The 20618-nt window shown below is 37.6% G+C and overlaps 1 protein-coding gene across 9 annotated transcripts in view; it reads left to right on the top strand.

Annotated features, from left to right (window-relative positions):
• Nucleotides 1-19883, top strand: part of INPP4B (inositol polyphosphate-4-phosphatase type II B) — a 613177-nt gene extending 593294 nt beyond the window's left edge. For 4 of the 9 annotated variants that reach the window (XM_033135154.1, XM_033135152.1, XM_033135153.1 and 1 more), the window contains one exon: nucleotides 18278-19675. In XM_033135154.1, coding sequence (XP_032991045.1) covers nucleotides 18278-18452 — 175 coding nt within the window. In that variant the 3' untranslated portion in view covers nucleotides 18453-19675. Of the gene's footprint in view, nucleotides 1-13310; nucleotides 13388-18277; nucleotides 19676-19716 lie in introns of those variants that run through there. The other 5 variants (XM_033135157.1, XM_033135156.1, XM_033135160.1 and 2 more) reach the window with 5 other exon arrangements.
• Nucleotides 19884-20618: the final 735 nt, after the last annotated feature.

The raw sequence follows: 20618 nt of genomic DNA, 5'->3' as shown, positions 1-20618 counted from the left end.
TAAACCTATGTAGTTTTTTAATTTATACCTATGTGCAATTGTTCTAGTTTATATTAATATAGAAGAACATGGGTTATACTTAAGTAATTAGGTAGCAATTTCTAGAGAATTAAATTTTAAATAAGTAATGCCTAGGGAATAAATAGCTAGTTTAGCAATAAAAGAGAAACATTATTTCTCTTTAGAAATCATTATGCATTTTAATAATTCAGTCTGTATCCAACCTCTCTAATTATCATTATCTATTATAAGAGATTAAATACTTATAATTGTTCAAGGTATAAATATTTGAACAAAAATTCCAATATAAATAATTTTTGATTGAAAATATTATAGCAAAACATTATCAAAGTTAAATGATTATTTCAGGTAGACTAAGATGAATTATAAGGTTGAATGAGTCAGTTCTTTTGTTATACATACGATTAATTTAGAAATGAAATAATAACATAAGAGAAATAAGTACCATAAAATGTGCAATTAAAAAGTAAGCAAGCAGTATTCTATAAGTAAAACATCTTTTTGGTTAGAAAGAATCAAACTCTGTTCAACATCCCATCAAATTTTGATTTGTAAAATTTAGGAAAATAGAGTAATATAACTATATTCATTGTGCCTTTACATAAATCATAAGAACAAAGCATTAGGAATCATAGCTAAAATCTCTTTTCTTGAAATCATTGCTGTGAACTGTGGCTTTTATGGAGATAATTCTGTGTTACATTGTATGTTTTTCAAAATTTATTAGCCATTGGTAGAGAATTCTTGTAGATTATTTCATTTATTGTCATTTATTTAATAAATAATTATCTATGTTTATAGTGAAACTAATAATTGTAGCTACCATGTATTGAGTACTGAATACATGCCAGGGATGCTAAACATACTATATACATTTATTATGTTGGTGCAAAAGTAATTGCGGTTTAAAAGGTTAAAAAAATTGCAAAAACCGCAATTACTTTTGCACCAACCCAATAACTTTCATGTCAACCTATGTATATCATCTCCATTTTAAAGATGACAAAATGAAAGTTTAGCAAAGTGATGTATCTTGTCCAACTAACACAGGTAGCAAGAGGCAAAGTCAAATTGAAATCTAGGGATGTCTGACTCTCTAGTACATAAGCGCCATGCTATATATAGATAGACATAGGATGTCTTTATATGATGCATGGTGTGATCTACTGGGGATTTTTAAAAAGACTGATAATTCATATAATTAATAGAAAAGTATAGTATATTTTGGTTTTTAATGAACTGTTGACTTTTTATTAATGTTTCTCCAATGGGAAGTATTTTAAGGTAATGTGAATGACAGCTAATTTTTCTTCTACTAGATTGGAACCATTGGAATACAATTCTCTCAAATGAAAGGATAAGCACCTAAACCCGATCCATTTAATTTAATGTATCTATATAAGAATGTCTTAGATCACTATTAGATTGGCTTTGGAATCATATTTCTACAAAGTCAGTTCTTCATGATCCCCTAACCAACTTCTTGACAGCTGGTTTTCAATGAATTACTTGTTTTTATTTAGAAAAGGAATTAAAGAGTAAAAGTAAGTATTTGAGCTATGTGGTTTTGAAGCTCAATAACATCATCTGACTTGAAGTCTAAAATCAGCTCCTTAAGTCAATGGATGTGACCCATGGACCATTTGTTAATTGATTTGTGGTTTTGGATAATTAAATATGACAACTGGATTGTTTTCAATGTTTCTCGATGCTTTGTCTTTTAATGCATCTTGAAAATTGTCATTTATTAATCTGGCCATCAAATAAATTCCTGCCTATCGATATATTCACCTTTCTGGCAGGAAATATATTTACTGGTCACCACATAACCACAAACTCACATTTTAACCAAGTGCAGCTATTCTCCTCAGTTTTGAGTATCAATCAAAGCCTATGTGATTGGTTTTATTATTTTTTCATTTTATGTTCTGCCCTTATAATTTGTAATGCACAATATATACTTCTTGATGTTGTCTCAACTGCTAAGGTTGAGGTTTTTTTTTGGTCTCATAGTTTCTTCCTATCCCTTTGTAGTTTGACTTCCAATCCATGGGTTCACTTAAACTGTTCAGTGGCAGATCACTAATAACTACCTCCTTGTCAAAGCCGGGGATGTGAAAAACAATCTTATTTGTATACGTTATTGTTTCTCAAACTTGAGTCACGTGTTGACCTCCTTAAGAAGAAATAATTATTGCATGCCTTCCTTTCTGACATAAACTATTTTTCAGTGTAATGTTTCATAGATATTCCCGAACATAAAACCAGGCATAAATTCCCTATGCTTTTAGCTCTTATACAAGTATAAAGACTATGCTTTTAGTTCTTATACAAGTATAAAGAGAAATGTACCAATTACTCAGAAGAAAAACAACAAAATGTGCGTTAGCATAATTCATTTACCATGGCATGGTACTGTTTTGCCGAAGTTAAATTGCATGTGACCACAGTTCAATTTACCTGTACTTTCTGTGGTATATGATGCAATTCTCCCGTCACTTTTTTTTTTTTTTTTGACAAGTATAAAAACATTTGGCTCCCATCACTTAGCTCCATGCGTGAATTCAGCCAACTTCTGTTGTTCTCTCACTGCCCATGGTGATACAATCTAAAAGTTGGGGCCAATGTAACCATAAACAATGATGCAAGTCTCAATTACTGGGCTGTTGATGGAAATTCTGCCATTTCTTCCCCTCACTGTGTCTTTTGGCTTTGACACGTTCTCACTGCCCTCCTGTGCCTAGGTCATTTGCCTAACACCTTGGTTATTTCAATGTGCTCCTCACTGATTTTTCTGCTTCCAGTCTCTCTACTCCAATCTACGCTGCAGAATATTTTCAAACTAGTTTTTCTAAAACCCAATTCTATCATGTAGAATCATATGGTCTTGTAGTAATCATTTCATCTCCTCCTCACTTCTTTGTCAGACCATACCCTCTCTGTTTCTCTCTCCCCCTCATCTCTTTCCAAAAATCCAGCCCTCACACACTCCTGCCGCAAACATGTAACAAACATAACAAACACCACAAATCCTCGCCTCTGTCTTCTTTCTTTTCATTTCCTTTTTCGTACTAAACCCTTTTACCTACATGCCCTTCCCCTTACTCCATCGACATCCTGCTGGAGCAATAGGCATAAACTGGGGTAAACCAGGTGTGCAGGCATTCTGAGCCTAAGCCCACACTGAGAACTCTTTAGATTGAAAACCTTCATTTCAGTTATGGTGATGCTACATGTTTTTCTCCACGTATTCTGAGTATGTGGAGCTGTCCTAGGGTAGAGTGTAAGGCCATCTATGCAGGCACTATAATCTGCATAGTTTCTTGCACAGTGAAGAATGCAGAAAAAAGAAAGTATCACACAATTGTTCAGAGCGCAGACTTAGGGGACAGAAGGAGCCAGATTCAAATGCCATCTCTGTCTCTTAGTACCAGTGTACGTGTGGATATTTTACCTCATCTCTCTGAGTTTTCCCATTTGCAAGATGGGCCTTTGTTCCTACCTCACAGTCGTGGTGTGAAAGTTCAAGATCACTGGGGTACAGTGAACGGCAATTGTGAAATAGTCAGTACTCAGTGAAAAGTAACTTTTATCAATTAACTTTCCGTAAGCTTAGTTGATGCTTTATGAACGAGTGCTGTATGAACCCAGCCATTAATTTTTTTCCTTCCTGGAATTCTCCGTGGTTTCTAAGTCAAAGCAGAGCAGCCAGAGCAGCAAGTTCAAAAAGGCTAATTTCACATCATAATTGTCTAGAAAAAGGAACCAAAAGCTATAGGGATTGCTGAGGAACAAAGAGATCATAATGAGTCATATATGCGTGGTCTCCAGCTTTGCTCCCTCTTAATCCCCAGGAGCATTTTCCCACAAGAATTATCCTCACAATATGTAAAACCTGAGGAGTGAGAAAGTGACTACTTCTCTGTTAGCGGTGGGGTGTGAGAGGAGGTTGTTTCATGTGTGGGAGCAGAAGAACATCATTAATTTAGTTGTTCTGCACACAATCCCAAGTCTACACCGCTGGGCTACTAATACGATCCTGGTTCTCTGGAGGCCTCGGCTTTCTCGTCTGAAAAATGAAGGGGTTGGATCTGATGATCTCTAAGGTTCCCTTCTAACTCCAACAATCAAGCTGAAGAAAAGCTTTAAGCAATTTAGAGGTAGCCAAAACAAGAGAAAAGTAGGGGGAATAATACCCTTTTTCTAAGTTCTGTGTCTTTATGTTTTACTCAATTGAACAGAGGAGAGTGGATGCAGAATAGGGTTTCTGACTGATGTGCAACAAAGCACAAACCGAATGGATAGTAAAAGAAACTGCAGTGCCCTCAGAATTCTTTTGGTTCTACTGGAATGAAACTACTGACACATTTTTTTTTTTTTTAATTTTAATCAAAAAAGTGAACTCTAAGCAATTACCTCAGTCGGCTCTTGAGTGCTATATTGTACTCTTGCTGATAGCCATCTATTTGGCAAACAACACAGACATTTTCAGAATTATTGCAGAAATTGTTAAAGTGTCAGAAATGATGATTCTGTTAGACTCAGTCTGATTGTCTGTATCAGTGTAGTTACAAAAGGGAAGAGAGAAGAAAAAAATGCATTTAAGAGAAAATGCCCTTCCCTGTGTCTTACAATTTATAATTGCTACCTCGGTCTATAATTCTTATAAGGCATTTTCTCCAAGATGTCAATTCACTCCACTCCCATCTTTAATTTATGATCTTTCATTCATTTCTCTTTCTTTTGCTTTATTCCAGACCTTTATTACTTGTCAGCTGGTCCACTGCTGTAACCTCTTAACTGTTTTCTTTTCTCTAGTCCCTTACCTTCCAATCTACTTTATAGCCTCCTCCCAGAGTTTTTCCCTGAAGTTCAACATTAACCATGTTACCCCCCATTGTATAGAGAGTAATGCTAATTCTTTAGCCTGGAATTTAGGGGCCTCCATTATTTTGGGATCAATCAACATTTCCTACATCATCACCCCCTCTTCTTTCTTATCATCTTAAACTGTAGTCAGTTTGGACTAGTGAAGGCACAAAGTAGGTAGTAAAAAACATATTCCTTGAATAAATAAGTAAATAAAAAAATTCCGTTTGAGTTCTTAACCCAGCATTTCCCCAATTACTTCATCACAGATGTCTTGGGAAATATTATTTTCATGGAGTTGTATTGTATATCCTTAGAGGGGCTGAGAGGTACAGATCAAAAAGAAAAATTAATCAAGATCCACGATCAGTTGATTATAACTTATCGGGACAGTACCAATTTAAAAAAATGGAAAGAAAATACTCAGCATTAAAAAGAAAAATAAGAAGAAGTATCCATCTGGTCTGTAGAAAACAGCTAGATGCTTTTAAGATCACTGATTCATCCCGAGTAGATACAGAAGTTCTGGGAAGCCAGATGTAAGGCTTTCCCAAGAACCATGACCAAGAATAGTATGTTGGACACAAAATCTAGTGCCAGATAATGAAATGTTAATAGCAGTATTAGAAATTAAAAAGGAAGCGGAACAAACGAATTTTAGAATAGTCATCTGTGTTGATAAAGAGATGCTAGCTAGTAGTGTTTAAATGATCATTGGAAGGCTTCCATCCAGATAATGATATGTCAAAGGAATCAGCTCAGGAGACGCGTACTGGTTTGAAATTTGTATGTGAATGTAAAGTGTAAACTCTTGGGATGTACTTGACATTGGACTTCAAAATGATATGCAAAGATGTTCCACCAACACACTAGCATCAGGACAGGTGTTCTAATTTACTGTGACATTAATGGTTAGGTGATCAGATAGTCTGTCTTGGCTCTATTTTCTTACTAAACCACTAAGACCATATTGCAAAAAGCTGTGATTATGTCCCAAAATATCAAGAGGTTAAGCTTCTAAGTAGGTTACTTTCCCACATTCCCTAAGACCTGTACCCAGACACCTTTATCTTCAGTTCCGTGTTCCATTAACTGAAGAGTCAGGTGATGCTTTGAGGTTCGTGGATTCCTATATAGTAAAGACTTTTTGATAAATAGGGAAAGCACCCTGCTTTATAGCTAATCCTCAACCCGTAAATATCTACTTTTCTCTGAAAAAGCATAAGATGCTTTTCTCTGAAAAAGCCAACTATCCCACAGCCTTGAATCTTCCCCCATTTCTTCTTTCCTCTGTGCCTGCAAACATGCATACCTCACGTATCCTAAAAGTGTTTCATCAGCCCGATTGACTCTTTGAGGCTCTGTACTGCCTTTCTTCTTCCTTTACTATGTCAAGGCTCTGGGCATCACAGTTGAAATAGAAGAGAATTCTACCTCCCGTGCTTCACCACTCATTCATCAGCTGCTTGAAAGCTAATTTCCATCCCTAAAACTCTACTGAAAGGCAATGGCTGCAAGTGACATAATCATCGCATAATCATCAAGTCCAGTGACATTTATTTACTTTGCCACCTCCTTGTTCGTGTTGCAGCATCTGTCACTGTGGTTTCTTTGAATCTGTGACTAGTTTCTATGTCACTCTCTGCTTTCTGCTTCCTTCCTCACTGGCCTTACCGATTCAGGCATCTCCCAGGACTTTTCCCCTCAGCCCTCGTCTCTGCTCACCATATATTTTCTACATGGGCGACCTCAACTACAGTAACTAGGCCATTTTTTTTTTCAGGAAACTTCCAAATTTAGGGTGTAGAACTATGGTATACAGTCTGTCTAGATCTTCCTTCTATTATACATATCTGACTAAAGTCTTACATCAAACATAGCATAGTTAAATAGAATGTATTTTCCCCTAAAATCTGAACATCATTGTTTTACTTTTTTCTCTTCCTGATCTCCCAATATTTAAATTCAGCATATACTTTATCATTCAAATTACTTCTATTTTAGAGTATGTAACTTTTTTGCCCTTGTCCTTCATTCCAAGTTCAAGACCTTAGCTTTTTTTTGCCTGACTATTATACTAGCCTCCTGATTAGTCTCTGTGTCTCTAGTTTATTCCATTCCTGCTGCAGTCCTAGCTCAAACCATCCTACCCATTGTGGCTAGGCACTGTGCTACAGCACATAGCCATTCACACTTTTGTGAGAGTTTTTTGGTATAGTTCTTGTGCCATCAACCACAAACATGTGCACTGTAACCCCACCTCATTTTAAAACAATGTGGTTGCATTTATTATTGCAAAATACGTTTATTTTAGAAACTGTCTAAAATATATAAGCAACTGAAAAGAAAATATCCTAACCTTTAATATTCCTGCCTCCATTTATTTCCTTGCTTCCTCATTTTTATAACCAAAGCAGACTGTGGGTCATTCCGAGTGCATCTGACATTTTCCCGTTTCCGTGTTATTTACGTGCCCCCAAACCCCCACCCAGTTTCTAGCCATTGAAATTCTATTCAGTCTTTACTGTCCATCACAAAACTCTATTTCTCTAAGACACCTTTCTTGTAGAAGAGATTAGGGATAAATATGTGTAAAGTACTATAAGTTACACTGTGGAGTCATTCCTCCTCAGTGTATTTCATATTTTATATTCTGCCTTTTTCATAGTTGTGTAACTAGTGTTATTTTTAGCCATGCACTTGTATCCAAATCTAAACTCTCATATTCTTGAATGTGTCTTTTTCCCTAAGATTTTCAGCCTTTATTTCCAGGCATTGGTAACATATTAATTGTAGCATCATGCTGTTTGCATGCAATGGCGGGAGTAAAAGAAAAATTAGGAAACAGAAATGGGAAAAGATTGGAAGATGGGAGAGAGGTTCTGTCCTTGTGGAGAAGAGGGTGAATACTCTAACATTTCCAGGGCCAAACTCTGAATTGATTCTTTTGGAGAGTCCTATTCAAAGAGTGGGCTGGAATGAATGTTTGAGAATATGCGACACTGAATGGTGCTGTCTGATGTGGAGCTGATTCACACTGAACTCCATCCATTTCAGATGCAACAAAAAGGCCAAAAGCAGGATATTATTTCCGCAAAGGTTGGCAGGATCATCTAGTTTACTGCGATACCATAGAAATGGCAGTGCTGGGAGAGGGTTGAAAGCCAGCGAGATTGTGGAGCAACAGGGCGTAGCTGCATTTCCTCCTTGAGATTCAGGAGCTTTGGTCTCAGTGATGAACAGTTGTACATATTTCCATCTCCCTGCAGATGGAGAGAAACTACATTTGGCTGTCTGTGGCCTCTCTGTGGGCAACTGGGATCAACTGGATTTTTATTCCATAAAACTCTTCAGGACATGGTTTTTGAATGCAACTAGAATTGTGCATTGATTGCTTTGTCATGTATCTAAATGGATACATTAGGATTTAGTGAAACTTAATAGAAACATAAGAGTGGTAAAGGCAGGATACCTCTTCTGTTAGTACAAGATCAAGGTGATAGTGGGTCGCAGTCAGGTGGTAGCAGTAGAGATGGTGGGAAGTGTCTGACTGGTTAACTGGTTAATGGATGGAGGTGCGGGTATAAAGAATGCAGAAGAATCCAGGAGAACTTGGCTGCTTCAGATGAATGTCTGAGCGTGGGTGAGTGTCATTTCTGTATGGGAAGGAAGGGAGGAGCAGATTTGGAAATATGGCAGAGGCGATAGACTGCAGTTAAGATTTGGCCTTGAAACTGTAGGGGAGGTCAAACTTGTCCTCAACCCTATTGGATAGATGGCTGGGCCTGAATGTTAAATTGGCATAAGACAAGATTAACAGGAAAAAAACATACAAATTTTACCTGTACATGGAAATCTCCACAAGAAAATGAAGACCCAACGAATCATCAACACCTAAATGCTTTCATACTAGGGTGAACAGAGAGAGGCAATTACGGAAAAGTAACTAAAATATATAGGGGAAGGGGAAGAGAGCTAAAGGAAGATAAGAGTTATTTTAACAAAGTCTGTGCGTGTAGAATTCTCTCAGCATTGACTTCCTGTCTCTGGTGATAAGATTGCTCCTTTCATCCAGGTACAGGGAGGACATTTTTACATGGGATTTTTATCTCTTGCTTTCCGGAAGGAAAGGGGAGATCAGAGCCCCTTCTGTACCTGCTGTTTTTCAAGTGTCTAGCTCAAAATAATGCATTTGCCAATGTGGCATAGTTTGCAGTAGCACGTCCTGCCACCTTCACTACCTTAAAATGTCTATTGGGCATTCGAGTGAAGATGCGGTATATGTGCCTGTCATTCAGAGAAGCGATCTGAACTAGATAGAGAAATGTAAGGTTCATCAGCATCAAATGATATGAAAGTCCTGGGGCTGGTTGCAATCACCTGGAGAGAGTACATCTAGTATAAGAAGGTAACATGTGTTGTCCTTACCTGGACACTTCAGTATTAGAGAGAATGAGAGGAGAAAGAGCTGGGCACCTCTGGGCAAGGAGTCTGCACAAGAACTGAGATGTAACAATGGGGGAAAGAGAAGGAGTTATTTATTTTGCGCATTTACTTATTTTTACTACTGAGAATGTGGTAGTTGCCTTTACATAATCTCACTATAATCCTGTAGGATAGATGTTAACATTCTCCCTTTTAAAGGGAAGACCTGACCCTTAACCGAACAGATAACGGGGAGCTGAGGTGATTTTCTCTCATGTTACACGTGTCCAAATATTTACTCGTTCTTACTGATCCCTGCTACGTTTCCCAGGCTACTTTCAGAATCACACAGGCTATAATCTCTCAGTATATGTGGACTTTTACTTTCATTTTAAAGCTTAAGACCTGTCCTCGGTGTCAGGCTCTGCGACAGGGGTGTGCAAACTGCGGCCCGCAGGCCAACTGCGGCCCATGATCCATTCATTGTTAATTGGCCCGCAGCAAATTCCAAAAATATATTTAGTTTACTTAAACAAACCAGGTGAGGCAATACGTACTTCACCTCGAGTGAGTGGCCCGGCTGTTTGTGTATCTTACCGCATATGGCCCTTGGTGAAAACCGTTGAAAAAAGTTTGGACACCCCTGTTCTGCGAGGTCCCCTGCTTCATTACTCTGTCTGGTGCTTATCGAGACTAGAATCAGAAGTCTTATGTTTTTGCATGCTAATTTCCTCTTAACTGGGGGATAAAAGTTATCCCCAACTCCAGGAGAGTGACAACTAGAGCAGTGAGACAATGGTTGTTTATATTTTTAAGTACTTCAGCAACAACCACACTTATAGAATGTTTTCACAGCTAGTCTCCTTTTTTCTCTCTGATTGTTACTTTGAAACAATGAAAACTGAATCATCTCCTTGATCTCGGTGGCGCTACTGTACAAAGAAAAGCTAATTGCATTGTATGGGAAATAGAAAATGAGTTACAGGTGTATATCTACATCTACATATGTACCCATTTCTTTGTAGAACTGCTCTATTTATCTGCCCACTAACTAAGCTGTGTAAGATGTAATGTGTTTTTGGTTTTTGTTTTGTTTCTTTTTTCAAAATTTCTTTAAACAGTCTTCATTTGATGTTTCAGCTCCTATACAGCCAGGCTGATGGAAAGCCAATCTTTACTGTTTTGAGCTCTCCTCCGGCCACAGGCCTTGTCTTACACTATAACTTCTAGAAAACTTGTCTATATCAGTCATCAGCCACTAATGTAGCCATTTCCTCCTTTCATTTAAGCCCCTTCATTTCTTTGTATCCAAGCCAAGCTCCAAGCAACTGAATCTTTGGTGAAGCTGACCCGTGACCCAGGGCCAGCCTCCCTGGGAGCATCTCACAGCACCCTCACCTCGGGTGGTCCTCCCTCACCAGGCACGGGCAGAGGACAATGCACAAGACTCCCTCACCCTCCCGGCATCAACCTTTGTCCATTTGTCCTCCTCACTCATTGCTTATACTTCAAGATTCTCTCTCTCTCTCTCTCTCTCTCTCTCTCTCTCTCTCTCTCTCTCTCTCTCTCTCTCTCCCCCCCCCCACGTTCCCCCTCTCCCTCTCCCTTTTCCTCTCTCTCTTTCCTTCCTTCTCTTTTCTCTCTCTCGAACCTCAAAGGTCATTTCCCCCTCAATGGACACCTCACATTTTCTCTATCATGAGATTAAAGAAGGGCAAATCTATTTCATTCAGGCACCTCTTGTTTTACACACTACTAAAATCATCGAGGCACAGGCTTTATACTGCAGCCAAAAATATAAGAGAGCAAAACACAAATTAATATCTCAAAAATTATTTTACCATTGTCTTGCATACATTTAAATATAGCAAGCACATTGCATATTAGCCTTCTTTAATCCAAACAAAATGAACCTTAAATACTTCCTCATAAGCTTTTTTCTTCAGTCCTTTAATCATTTATGATATTTCTTTCTGGACCTCATCCAAATATTCTCCTTTCTAAAATTCAAAGATCAAAACTGGAATCAGTTCTCTGATAATGATCTGATGGCAGCAATTATATTTTCAACTCATTATGTCTCTCTCCCTCTCCTTTCTTTTTTTCTTTAAAAAAAAAATTATAAAACACATTTAGATTTGATACCAGGCCACTTTTCTATCTTTCACTGAGTTGTTTTTTCTGGGCATATGTACTTATTTTCTCTTCAAAGCAGTGTTTAGATATTATCATAAAGTGTCACTGCTGGAACCTTGCTTCTTCTGACAAGAAGATATTTCTATTTTCCAGTCACTTTATAAAACTAAAAGAATGAAATGGGAAAAAGTGCGAAAAGTGATACTAGGGAGAAATTAAATTAAAACAGTAAAATAGGTCAGTTTTTTCTTTCTGTTTTTTTCTTTTAATTCTGAAACTAAAATATGAAAAAATAGATAAGAATGAGCAAGAACAACTTTAGACCAAATACAATGTCAACATGGTTTTGCAATCTCTGATTTTTGCACCCTACCCCAACTATCTCTTATTGAACTGCCACCTATTCCATTAGTAGAAAAAAAATTTAAAACAAAAACAAATTATATATATGTGTGTGTGTGTGTGTATATATATATATATATATATATATATATATATATGCATCTCTAGAGCACTGCAGTTATGTTTTAATTGAATCAAAGGCACAGGAAGGTAGAGATGAAAGTAATTTTAGAAGTCACTTAACCTACTCTAACAACTAGCAAGAAAGTATACCTGCCATTTTCTGATACATGGCAGGAAGCCTATGCTTAAAAGATCCCAATCATAAAGTGAAAGGAATATGTTTTTTCCATTAGACAGACAGGGATAAAAATCCCCTGTCTGCTAGTTGAGCAAATTTTGTAACCCTGTTGAGCCTGTGGAGATAATCACACCCAACCAGTTTGACCTTTTGTAAGGAACGAATGAGATAATATCCATAAAGCAGCCATCACTAGATAGGGCACGGTGCGTACATAGGAGACTTCCTTCTTTACTTCAAATTCTTACATTGATTTTTAAGGTAACCCAGACTTTGAAACTATAGAACCTTTGACAATTGAAATCGACAACCATGTAACCATAAATTTTTCCCCTCTCTAAGCAGGTGGAATTCTTCTCATTCTCACTGTCTTCTGTCTTTCCCGATGTGCCAGATACCCAAGCCTACCTACCGTCATCTTCCTGGTTTTCATGCTCTGGTACCCTCGAGTTCACCATAACCCTCCTTTTAGAATGGCATGTCCAGAAATGCATGCAGTGTCCCGTGGAGAGGACTCATCCTTCCTCTGAGTGCATATGTTGCTTAATACTGTTCTTTCTTATATAGCAAACTTGTACAGGATTATTAGAAACACTCTTTGACCTGGTCACTCAAAGAAGCAACATAGTCTTACATCTTTTAAGTCCTTTCTTCATTTTGGAGCTTTTCTGTGGTTGACATAATGTATTTTGACTTAGATTCTGAAATCCAATTAGAATAAAGAAGGCATTTTAAATGTGGCTAGTGATGCAGTGGCCAAAAAGTCTAATCTTAATTCTATGCCACTGGAAATTATCCCACACTTGATATGCTTTATTAAATTTTTCCCTATATTTAAATAGTTGTACAGGTTTTAAAAAGTCCTGGAAATCTACTTTTCTTGTTCTAATTATAAATTGAATTTTTGAAAAAATTTGGTAGGTGTTTTGTCGTCTAAAAGCCCAAAGTCCTTCTCCCTTTATCTTATCAGACTATGATACAAGCCGACCGTGAACCAATGAAACTACCTTCACGTCATCCTTTTCTTGTAACTTGCTGTTGCGAAAGCATAGGCAAGGCCTCTGAATTTATTTTCTCATCTATAAAATGTATAATTCAACTTGAAGATTTTTTTAAAGTCACTTTTACATCTGCGAAATCTATGATTCTGTGATTTCTGTACTACTCTCAAAGCTCTTATTGATACCATACTGACATTATATTCATTTTTCCACAGACCTGCCAGTTTAAAATCTGACACAGTCCAGCAGTCTATGGCCTGAAAAATGATGCTCTGTTAAGATCAATTCATCAGATGACTGTAGAGTCCAATAAAGCTCTGCAAGATATTAGCTATAAAACCTTGGCTCATAATTTCAAGATGGTATGCCCATAGCGCTGAAGTTAGATGTAATTAAATGTGAAATGGTCTCATTTTAGCATGGGAGGAAATCAGCTTTTTGATCAAAAGGAAAGATTTTTCTATTAAGTTTTGTTTAATTAGATTTATTGGGGTGACATTGGTTAATAAGATTATACAAGTTTCAAGTGTACAATTCTATAATATGTCATCTATACATTGCATTGTGTGTTCACCACCCAAAATTTACTCTCCTTCCATCACCATATATTTGACCCCTTTTCCCTCTTCAACCTCCCGCTACTCCCTTCCTCTCTGGTAACCACCTTTCTGTTGTCTGTGTCAATGAGGTTTGTTTGTTTTGTTTTGTTTGTTCATTTGTTGCTTTGTTTTATAGCCCACATATGAGTGAAATCTTGTGGTTCTTATCTTTTTCCGTCTGACTTATTTCACTTAGCATGATAATCTCAAGATCCATCCGTGTTGTTGCAAATGGCGTGTTTCATCTTTTCTTATGGCCGAGTAGTATTCCATTGTCTATTCACTTTTAGTTGGCAATTTCCCTTTGTGGGAGTTTGAAGAGCTATAGTGGTTAAAGGAATAAAATATTAAATGGCAATACCATTAATGAATACCACCCAGCAGAGAGAGATAGGAGGACTCTAACTTTTAGTTTTAGAGGCCTGAATGATTTGACAGGATACCTGCAGTGGGGGACTTGTGATCTAGGATACAGTAGTTTTCAGTGACAGAAAAGGGCGGGGTGGGAGGAATAAGCAAATATCAAGTCACGCACATTGGGTTTTATTTAAGGAAATGTCGCCTCATGTAGGCAGTGATGTGTTTAAAAGTGAGACATTTCCTTTACTTGTTTCTATTTTAAGTGATTGCTTTGACAGGTCTTTGAAGAAAAAATCGTTTTCCTTCCTGCAGATTCAGTAACTGCCCTTACGTGTCTGATTATGTCACGTTTTCAGTGGGGACAACAACATTGTGATTTGCTTCCGTGGTGATCTACCTGCCAGCGATGGCTGAAACCAGTAACGTTGAATTGTCAGGGGACCTTGCAAGGCAGCCACTGATTAATTATTTGTCATAGTCTCCCAGTGAGGAAATTGCTAATATTATTACTAAACACATCCTTTGCAGTTTGCACATGCAGGGTCCTTAAAAATTCATTTGTGGTCATGAAGAAATGACCATTTGTTCTATTCTTAGCAGGAAGCAAGTAAACAGCCCCAAGAGCACCTGTGTCCATCCACGCTCTGACGCAGTCAGGGGCCTCCCGCTCAAAGTTCTGTGGCAGCCTCATAGGCCATGCTGCTTTTAATTCCAGCTGAATCATAGAATGATTATGTGTGAAGCATTTTTTTAAAAAAACTTTTATTTATTTAAGTGTGTTTTTCCAGGACCCATCAGCTCCAAGTCAAATACTTGTTTCAATCTAGTTGTGGAGGGCGTAGTTCACAGTGGCCCATGTGGCGATCAAACCGGCAACCCTGATGTTATGAACACCATGCTCTAACCAACTGAGCTAACCGGCCACCCTATGTGTGAGGCATTTTTAATGTATTATTGTGATCTCCAGAGATTAAAGTTAGTATATAACAAATTAATTCAATTATAAAACTGACTCCCACTGCCCCCAAAAAAGACAATCTTTTAATGCAGTAATTTTTTGCTTGGAAAGCATATACAACAAGCAGACTGGGAAATGTTAAATGTACTGTGGTAATTGTAGGGGGAAAGGCATCCGGCATAAGTTAGTCTCCTGTACTTGGAGTAAGGACTGTTACAAGGTCCTTTCGGCCAGTGGTCTACTCCTCAGCCAGAACCAACCTATATGTGGCCTCTGGGAAAGAGAGTATCTCTATAGTATTATGTTGCTAGATTGTGGTTAATATTTAACCTAAATTTGTGATCAGAATGTAATATTTACACTGTGATAGATAAATAATTAGATGATAGATAGATAGACAGACAGACAGACAGACAGATAGATAGATATGGGACTCAGTACTTCCCTCCTAATGGGGAACATTGGAGAGGAACCAAGATTTCAACAAAGTTGCTAAGATTTGCTGCAGATAACCTTCACCTGAAAACTGGCCAGGAGGGAGTGTTGGTGAGGATGATATTGGTGATAACAGTAGTAACAATAGCTAACAGTGATCCAGGACTTGTTTATGACTTGCACTGTGCTAAGAGTTTTGCATGTATCATCTTACTTAATCCTTATAACAATCTCGTTGTTCTTGTTCATATGGAGAAATTGTAATGGGAAGAGATGGAGTATCTGCTAAAGTTTATGCAGCTAGTAGGGGCTGAAACTGGGGGGAGAAAAAAGGCTAGCATTACTTCAGAGCCTTTCTCTTTACTTAGCACATCTGAAAATCCAAGGGGACCTTATAGTCACCTATCCAGCCTCCCTCGGCCCTTTATCCCAGGGCCCCCCCAACACCCACACACACGTTGTATGACTGAACCCTCTCCACAGCTACCAGTGTCGGGAATGGACCTCTTCGGAAGTGTTTTTTCCTCATTCCCAGAATTATTCGATCATGAGCCAGACCAGTTATTTTCAACTATTCTTTTCAACCGCAGCATGGTTGATTAGGTGTTTTAAACTAATTCAGATTGCTATGTGGTCTCTTTGAAATAATTATGAGTGTTGTTTGTCCATATGTGGCCACTGGGGTGGTCCACAAAGACATTCTTTTGCAGAATTTCTTTTAACACCGACAAAAGCAAACTGCTCTGATCGGCCCTCTATGCCTCCAACACCACCCTCATGGCATGTCCACAGTTGACCAATCGGCTGGATCAGTGGTTGTAACCTTGTTTGATTATATATTATCCCTACTACTTAGAAAAGTTCAGACTACGCAACCAAGATGTGTCTATACCTTTATATACAAACGATTTAACCATCATAACATCATAATTATTAAATGTTTACTATAGGCCAGTCTCTGTTCTAAGAACTTTGTAAATGTTGACTTACAGCACTTCATAGCAGTTCTTTAAAGTAGGTATTATTATGATTAACACCATTTAGAGATAAGGAAACTGAGACATTAAATATTAAATAATTTTCCGTGGGCCACTGAAGTCGAATGCCTGAACCAAACTGGAAGCCGGGTGTTCTGACTCCAGAGCCCACACTTTGAGGCAGTTACTCGGACTCAGAGTCCGACTCAGAGTAACATGTGTTACTCTACTAATATAGACTTTATGGAATATATGAAAAATAGAAATTTTAAAAGAATGAGATACACATTGGTAATAATTGATGGAACAAACGAATACAATATTTCTCTTGGATGAGCAGTGTAGGGATTTCAAGCACTCTGACAAGCCAATAGAAGAAATAACATAGGACAAGGAGACTTTTCTTAGTCACATTAAGTTATCAATATCTTAAAATCTACTGTGTGTTTCCTACCTAATGTGCAGCACGAAGTTCAACAAGTAAACAAATTACTTGTACAATTGACAATAGAAATTATGTAAGGCTCCCTTTTGCTCAGTTAATCATTTGTCTTCCAGGTAAGCTTCTACTTCACTTTGTCACTGGCTTTACAGTCCTTTTAAGTCCTGTAGGTCTTACCAAACAATAGGAAACGCTCAAGCACACGCAGTGTGCTTGATTTGGTGTTTTAAACTAAGATTGTTGTGCGAAACAATTATGACTGTTGTTTGTCTGGATGTGGCCACTGATGTGGTCAATGCCTGGTCAACAATTTCAGTATAGGAGGTTTTCAGGGGCTGCAATTGGTTGAAAGGGGGCCCTGGAAGCTATGGAGCTTCTTTAGAACTGACGTGACCTTTACATGGCACTTTTCATAAGACTGTGAGCAATAACCAGTTTTCTGCCTTAAAACCCGGAGGAGCTGATAGAGATCAAACCACCCCTTGACAACTGAGTGTGATTAAAATTCTGAATACTGTGAATATTCATGAGATAGATCATAGAAAATAATTTTTCTTTCCAATGAATAGTAGTATGGCATATTTCAGATTTGCCATCATTGGAGCTGCTTTTAAGCCCAATTACCAATGCTTACCTTTAACCTACACAACCTGGAAATTTAGAATCTTTTATTGTCCAAAGTGTCATTCTGCAAATATGTTATCTCTTTTAAGATAAGGAGTCCATGTGACATAGATTCGGCCTCATTTAAGTAAGATGAGCAGGAGACAATGTAGTTTATGAGCTGAAGTAACAGAAGGATGCTGAGTCGGATTTTGTTAAACTAATCTTATGGCTGGCAAGGATGACATGTCAGATGTTTCATTCATTTTAAATACCAAACCATTTCCATAAATCATTTTTATAATGTTAAATACATTATACAGGTACAATACCAATGGAGGGTGTGCTTAAATGTGTCAGACATGTTCGTTTGCTTTGCTACATACTGTGTTTCTCATTTCATTTTCCAACGATGTACTTAACCGATTATTTTTTATGGTCTGATCCATATTTTAGTTTTATCCACGTAGTCTTGTTTGCTGGTGCTTTTACGCTTATTGGATCCTTTCTTGTACATACAGAGTCAACCCATGTGACTGTCCTCATAGTGTGTCTTTCTTCCTTCTTACACCAAAAGCAAAAGGAATTTCCTTTTTTAATACATCTGTCTATGAGAAATACGTTTGTCAGTGAGAGACAACAATAGATAGGATGCTTCGGGAGCTATGTAGCACACAACTTCCTCTGAAACAGCTCCACTGTATAAGATAATGTGTTCTAATTCAGAATATTTAAGGTTGAGTTTCTTTACTGTGTGAATGCTCTACTCTTTTCTTTTCTCCCCTAACTCCCCCACCCTGTTTAACAGCAGACAAACCCAGGGAGCACTGAATGAATCCGATGATCCTGAAACAGGCTGTCTATCTGATAATAAGCCAACTTCTCGACACTTCTATCCTGTCGCCTTGCTACTTGTCAGCTCACACCTGCTAGTTGTGTGGCTCATTTTAAGTCTCGCATTACTATTAGCCAAATACCAATAAGATTTACGTTGTGTTCCTTTCTTTTCTACAAATGACAATGGACTTTAAATTATGGGACAATGCTGTAATATTTCTACATTTTAAGAGTCACAGAATTTAAAACAAACAAATGTTCGAATTGTGTTTCCTTTGTTTTTCCTAAAATCTAAAAAAAAAGAAAAGAAAGAAAATGAAAAAGAAGTACTATGCATTCAGTGAATTATGTTGCTCTTTTGTTCATGGAAAAGTGTTTCCCTCTGTCAACTAGCTCAAGAAGAATTTTTCAATTAATGTCTTTGGCCTAAGACAAAGAACAGAATCCTGAAAGCTTGATGTTCTGCACCTCCTGTTCCTCTTCCCATTAAATTTATTAAAGAAATTAAGATGGAATTTGCACAACACCCTGAAGCCCTAAGACAAGTCCTAGAGATGTGAGAGGTTCCAGACTTTATTTCCACTGTGCTAATGTCATTGTTGCCATCTGCTGACAGAATCTGCTGTTTGATTTCTTAACCTGTTGGTTTTGTTATTTCTTTGCTGCAATTAACCCCTTTCTGTCAAGTAACTTTATGGAGAGAATGGCTATTTATGTTTTGTAATTAAATTAACCTGTTTGTAATATCGTTTGGGTTGATTTGGCTTTCAGAGTACTTTTCTATTCTTCTTAACAAGGTCTTGTTTGTGTCTTGATGCCCCTTTTTCAGCACCTGTGACTTCTGTACTGTCTGTGCACAAGCACTCTTCCTTTATAAAGTGGAGACTTGGACCAGGCTGTTCCGAAAGCCATTTTTCTCTTCATTGCACAGCTAACATAATGAAGTAAACTAGAAATTGAATTTTCCTTTAAAAATCTATAGGGCCAGACTTAATAAATTAAATGCCTTATTCCTAGAACCTGTATCCTTAGGGCTACGTATAGATTTTAATGTGTTTTAAAGAGACTAAGAAATTAATTTGTGGAAAAGTTATAAAAAGGCAGATATATTTATGAAATTAAAGTGAAGCTGTATTGTGGAGCAAATTATATTTAAAGAGTTTATTAAACCTTAAATGTCTGTTGAGAGCAAAGAGACTTGAATCATCTCTTTCCGAAGGCAATAATGGTATTGGGCCTGGCCTAGGATTTAATTTTGTAAGATGTATCATCATTTGTGGAAAAAAAAAAATGTAGAGTTGAATCTTTGTTATTTTTACTTGGACTGTTGCCACAACTCTGCATTGAACAAATAAAGCATATTTATTTATTCTGTGTTTCATGAAGTTGTACTTTTTCCCCTTTCACCAGAGAAGGATGCCGCATAGAGAATGTACTGAAGAATATCAAATGCAGAAAGTATGCTTTCAACATGCTACAGCTGATGGCTTTCCCCAAGTACTACAGACCTCCAGAGGGGACTTACGGAAAAGCTGACACCTAACTTTACCAACATGTAAATAAACAGGAACACAAATTCGCTTCAGTGGGATAATCTCTACCTTTTTTATTTTTATTTTTTATTGTTGTGAATTGGTGGAGCAAGATGATCAAGGATGTTTGCCCAAATCTAGGAATTACTTGAATCAGTTATGAGCATATTACTCTGAACGAAACCCATTAAAAAAACATATGTAATATTGCCCTTTCTAGTCCTAAATTTCTAAGTGTTGACTCTTGCTGGTTGAGATCAGCTCAAAAATTGTAACTTTCATCCATGGAGTATGTTAATGAAAAGACGTCCTGAGCAAACATCAGTGCCACAGAAGACTCAAGGTGAGTTACAGTGGCGCTCTCCCTCCATAAGGAAGATAGGAGTGTATAAAGGGGAGAGGGACCTTTTGATATTATTTCATAACCTTTCTCACAGGTAACCTCGGAGCCCCTTTTTGAGATTTACAAAACAATTTTTCTAGTGAATTGAAATTAGGTAACATTAACTCATGATCTCAATTAAAGAACAGTTTACAGGTATGCTCGTAAAGACTTTTGTCCTCCGGCTGAGATGTGACTACTCCTCCTAGACAGGTAGCTAAACAGTGTTAGTAAAGCCATAAAAATACTTTTCAAAAACATGGTATCTGTGAGGACAGAATCCCAGAGAGCAGTTTCCAGGCTCTCGGCTTCACATGGCGGGGTGCTGACTCGGGTAGTAGATGGCCATCCGCTGTGGCTAATTGGCCCTCAGCTGTTACCAGTGAGTCAGTTAGCCA

The sequence above is a fragment of the Rhinolophus ferrumequinum genome, chromosome 18 (genome assembly GCF_004115265.2).
Source record: "Rhinolophus ferrumequinum isolate MPI-CBG mRhiFer1 chromosome 18, mRhiFer1_v1.p, whole genome shotgun sequence".
NCBI classification, from domain to species: Eukaryota; Metazoa; Chordata; class Mammalia; order Chiroptera; family Rhinolophidae; genus Rhinolophus; species Rhinolophus ferrumequinum.
Note: the sequence above shows the minus strand (reverse complement) of the source record. Positions and strands in the feature narration are given on the sequence as shown.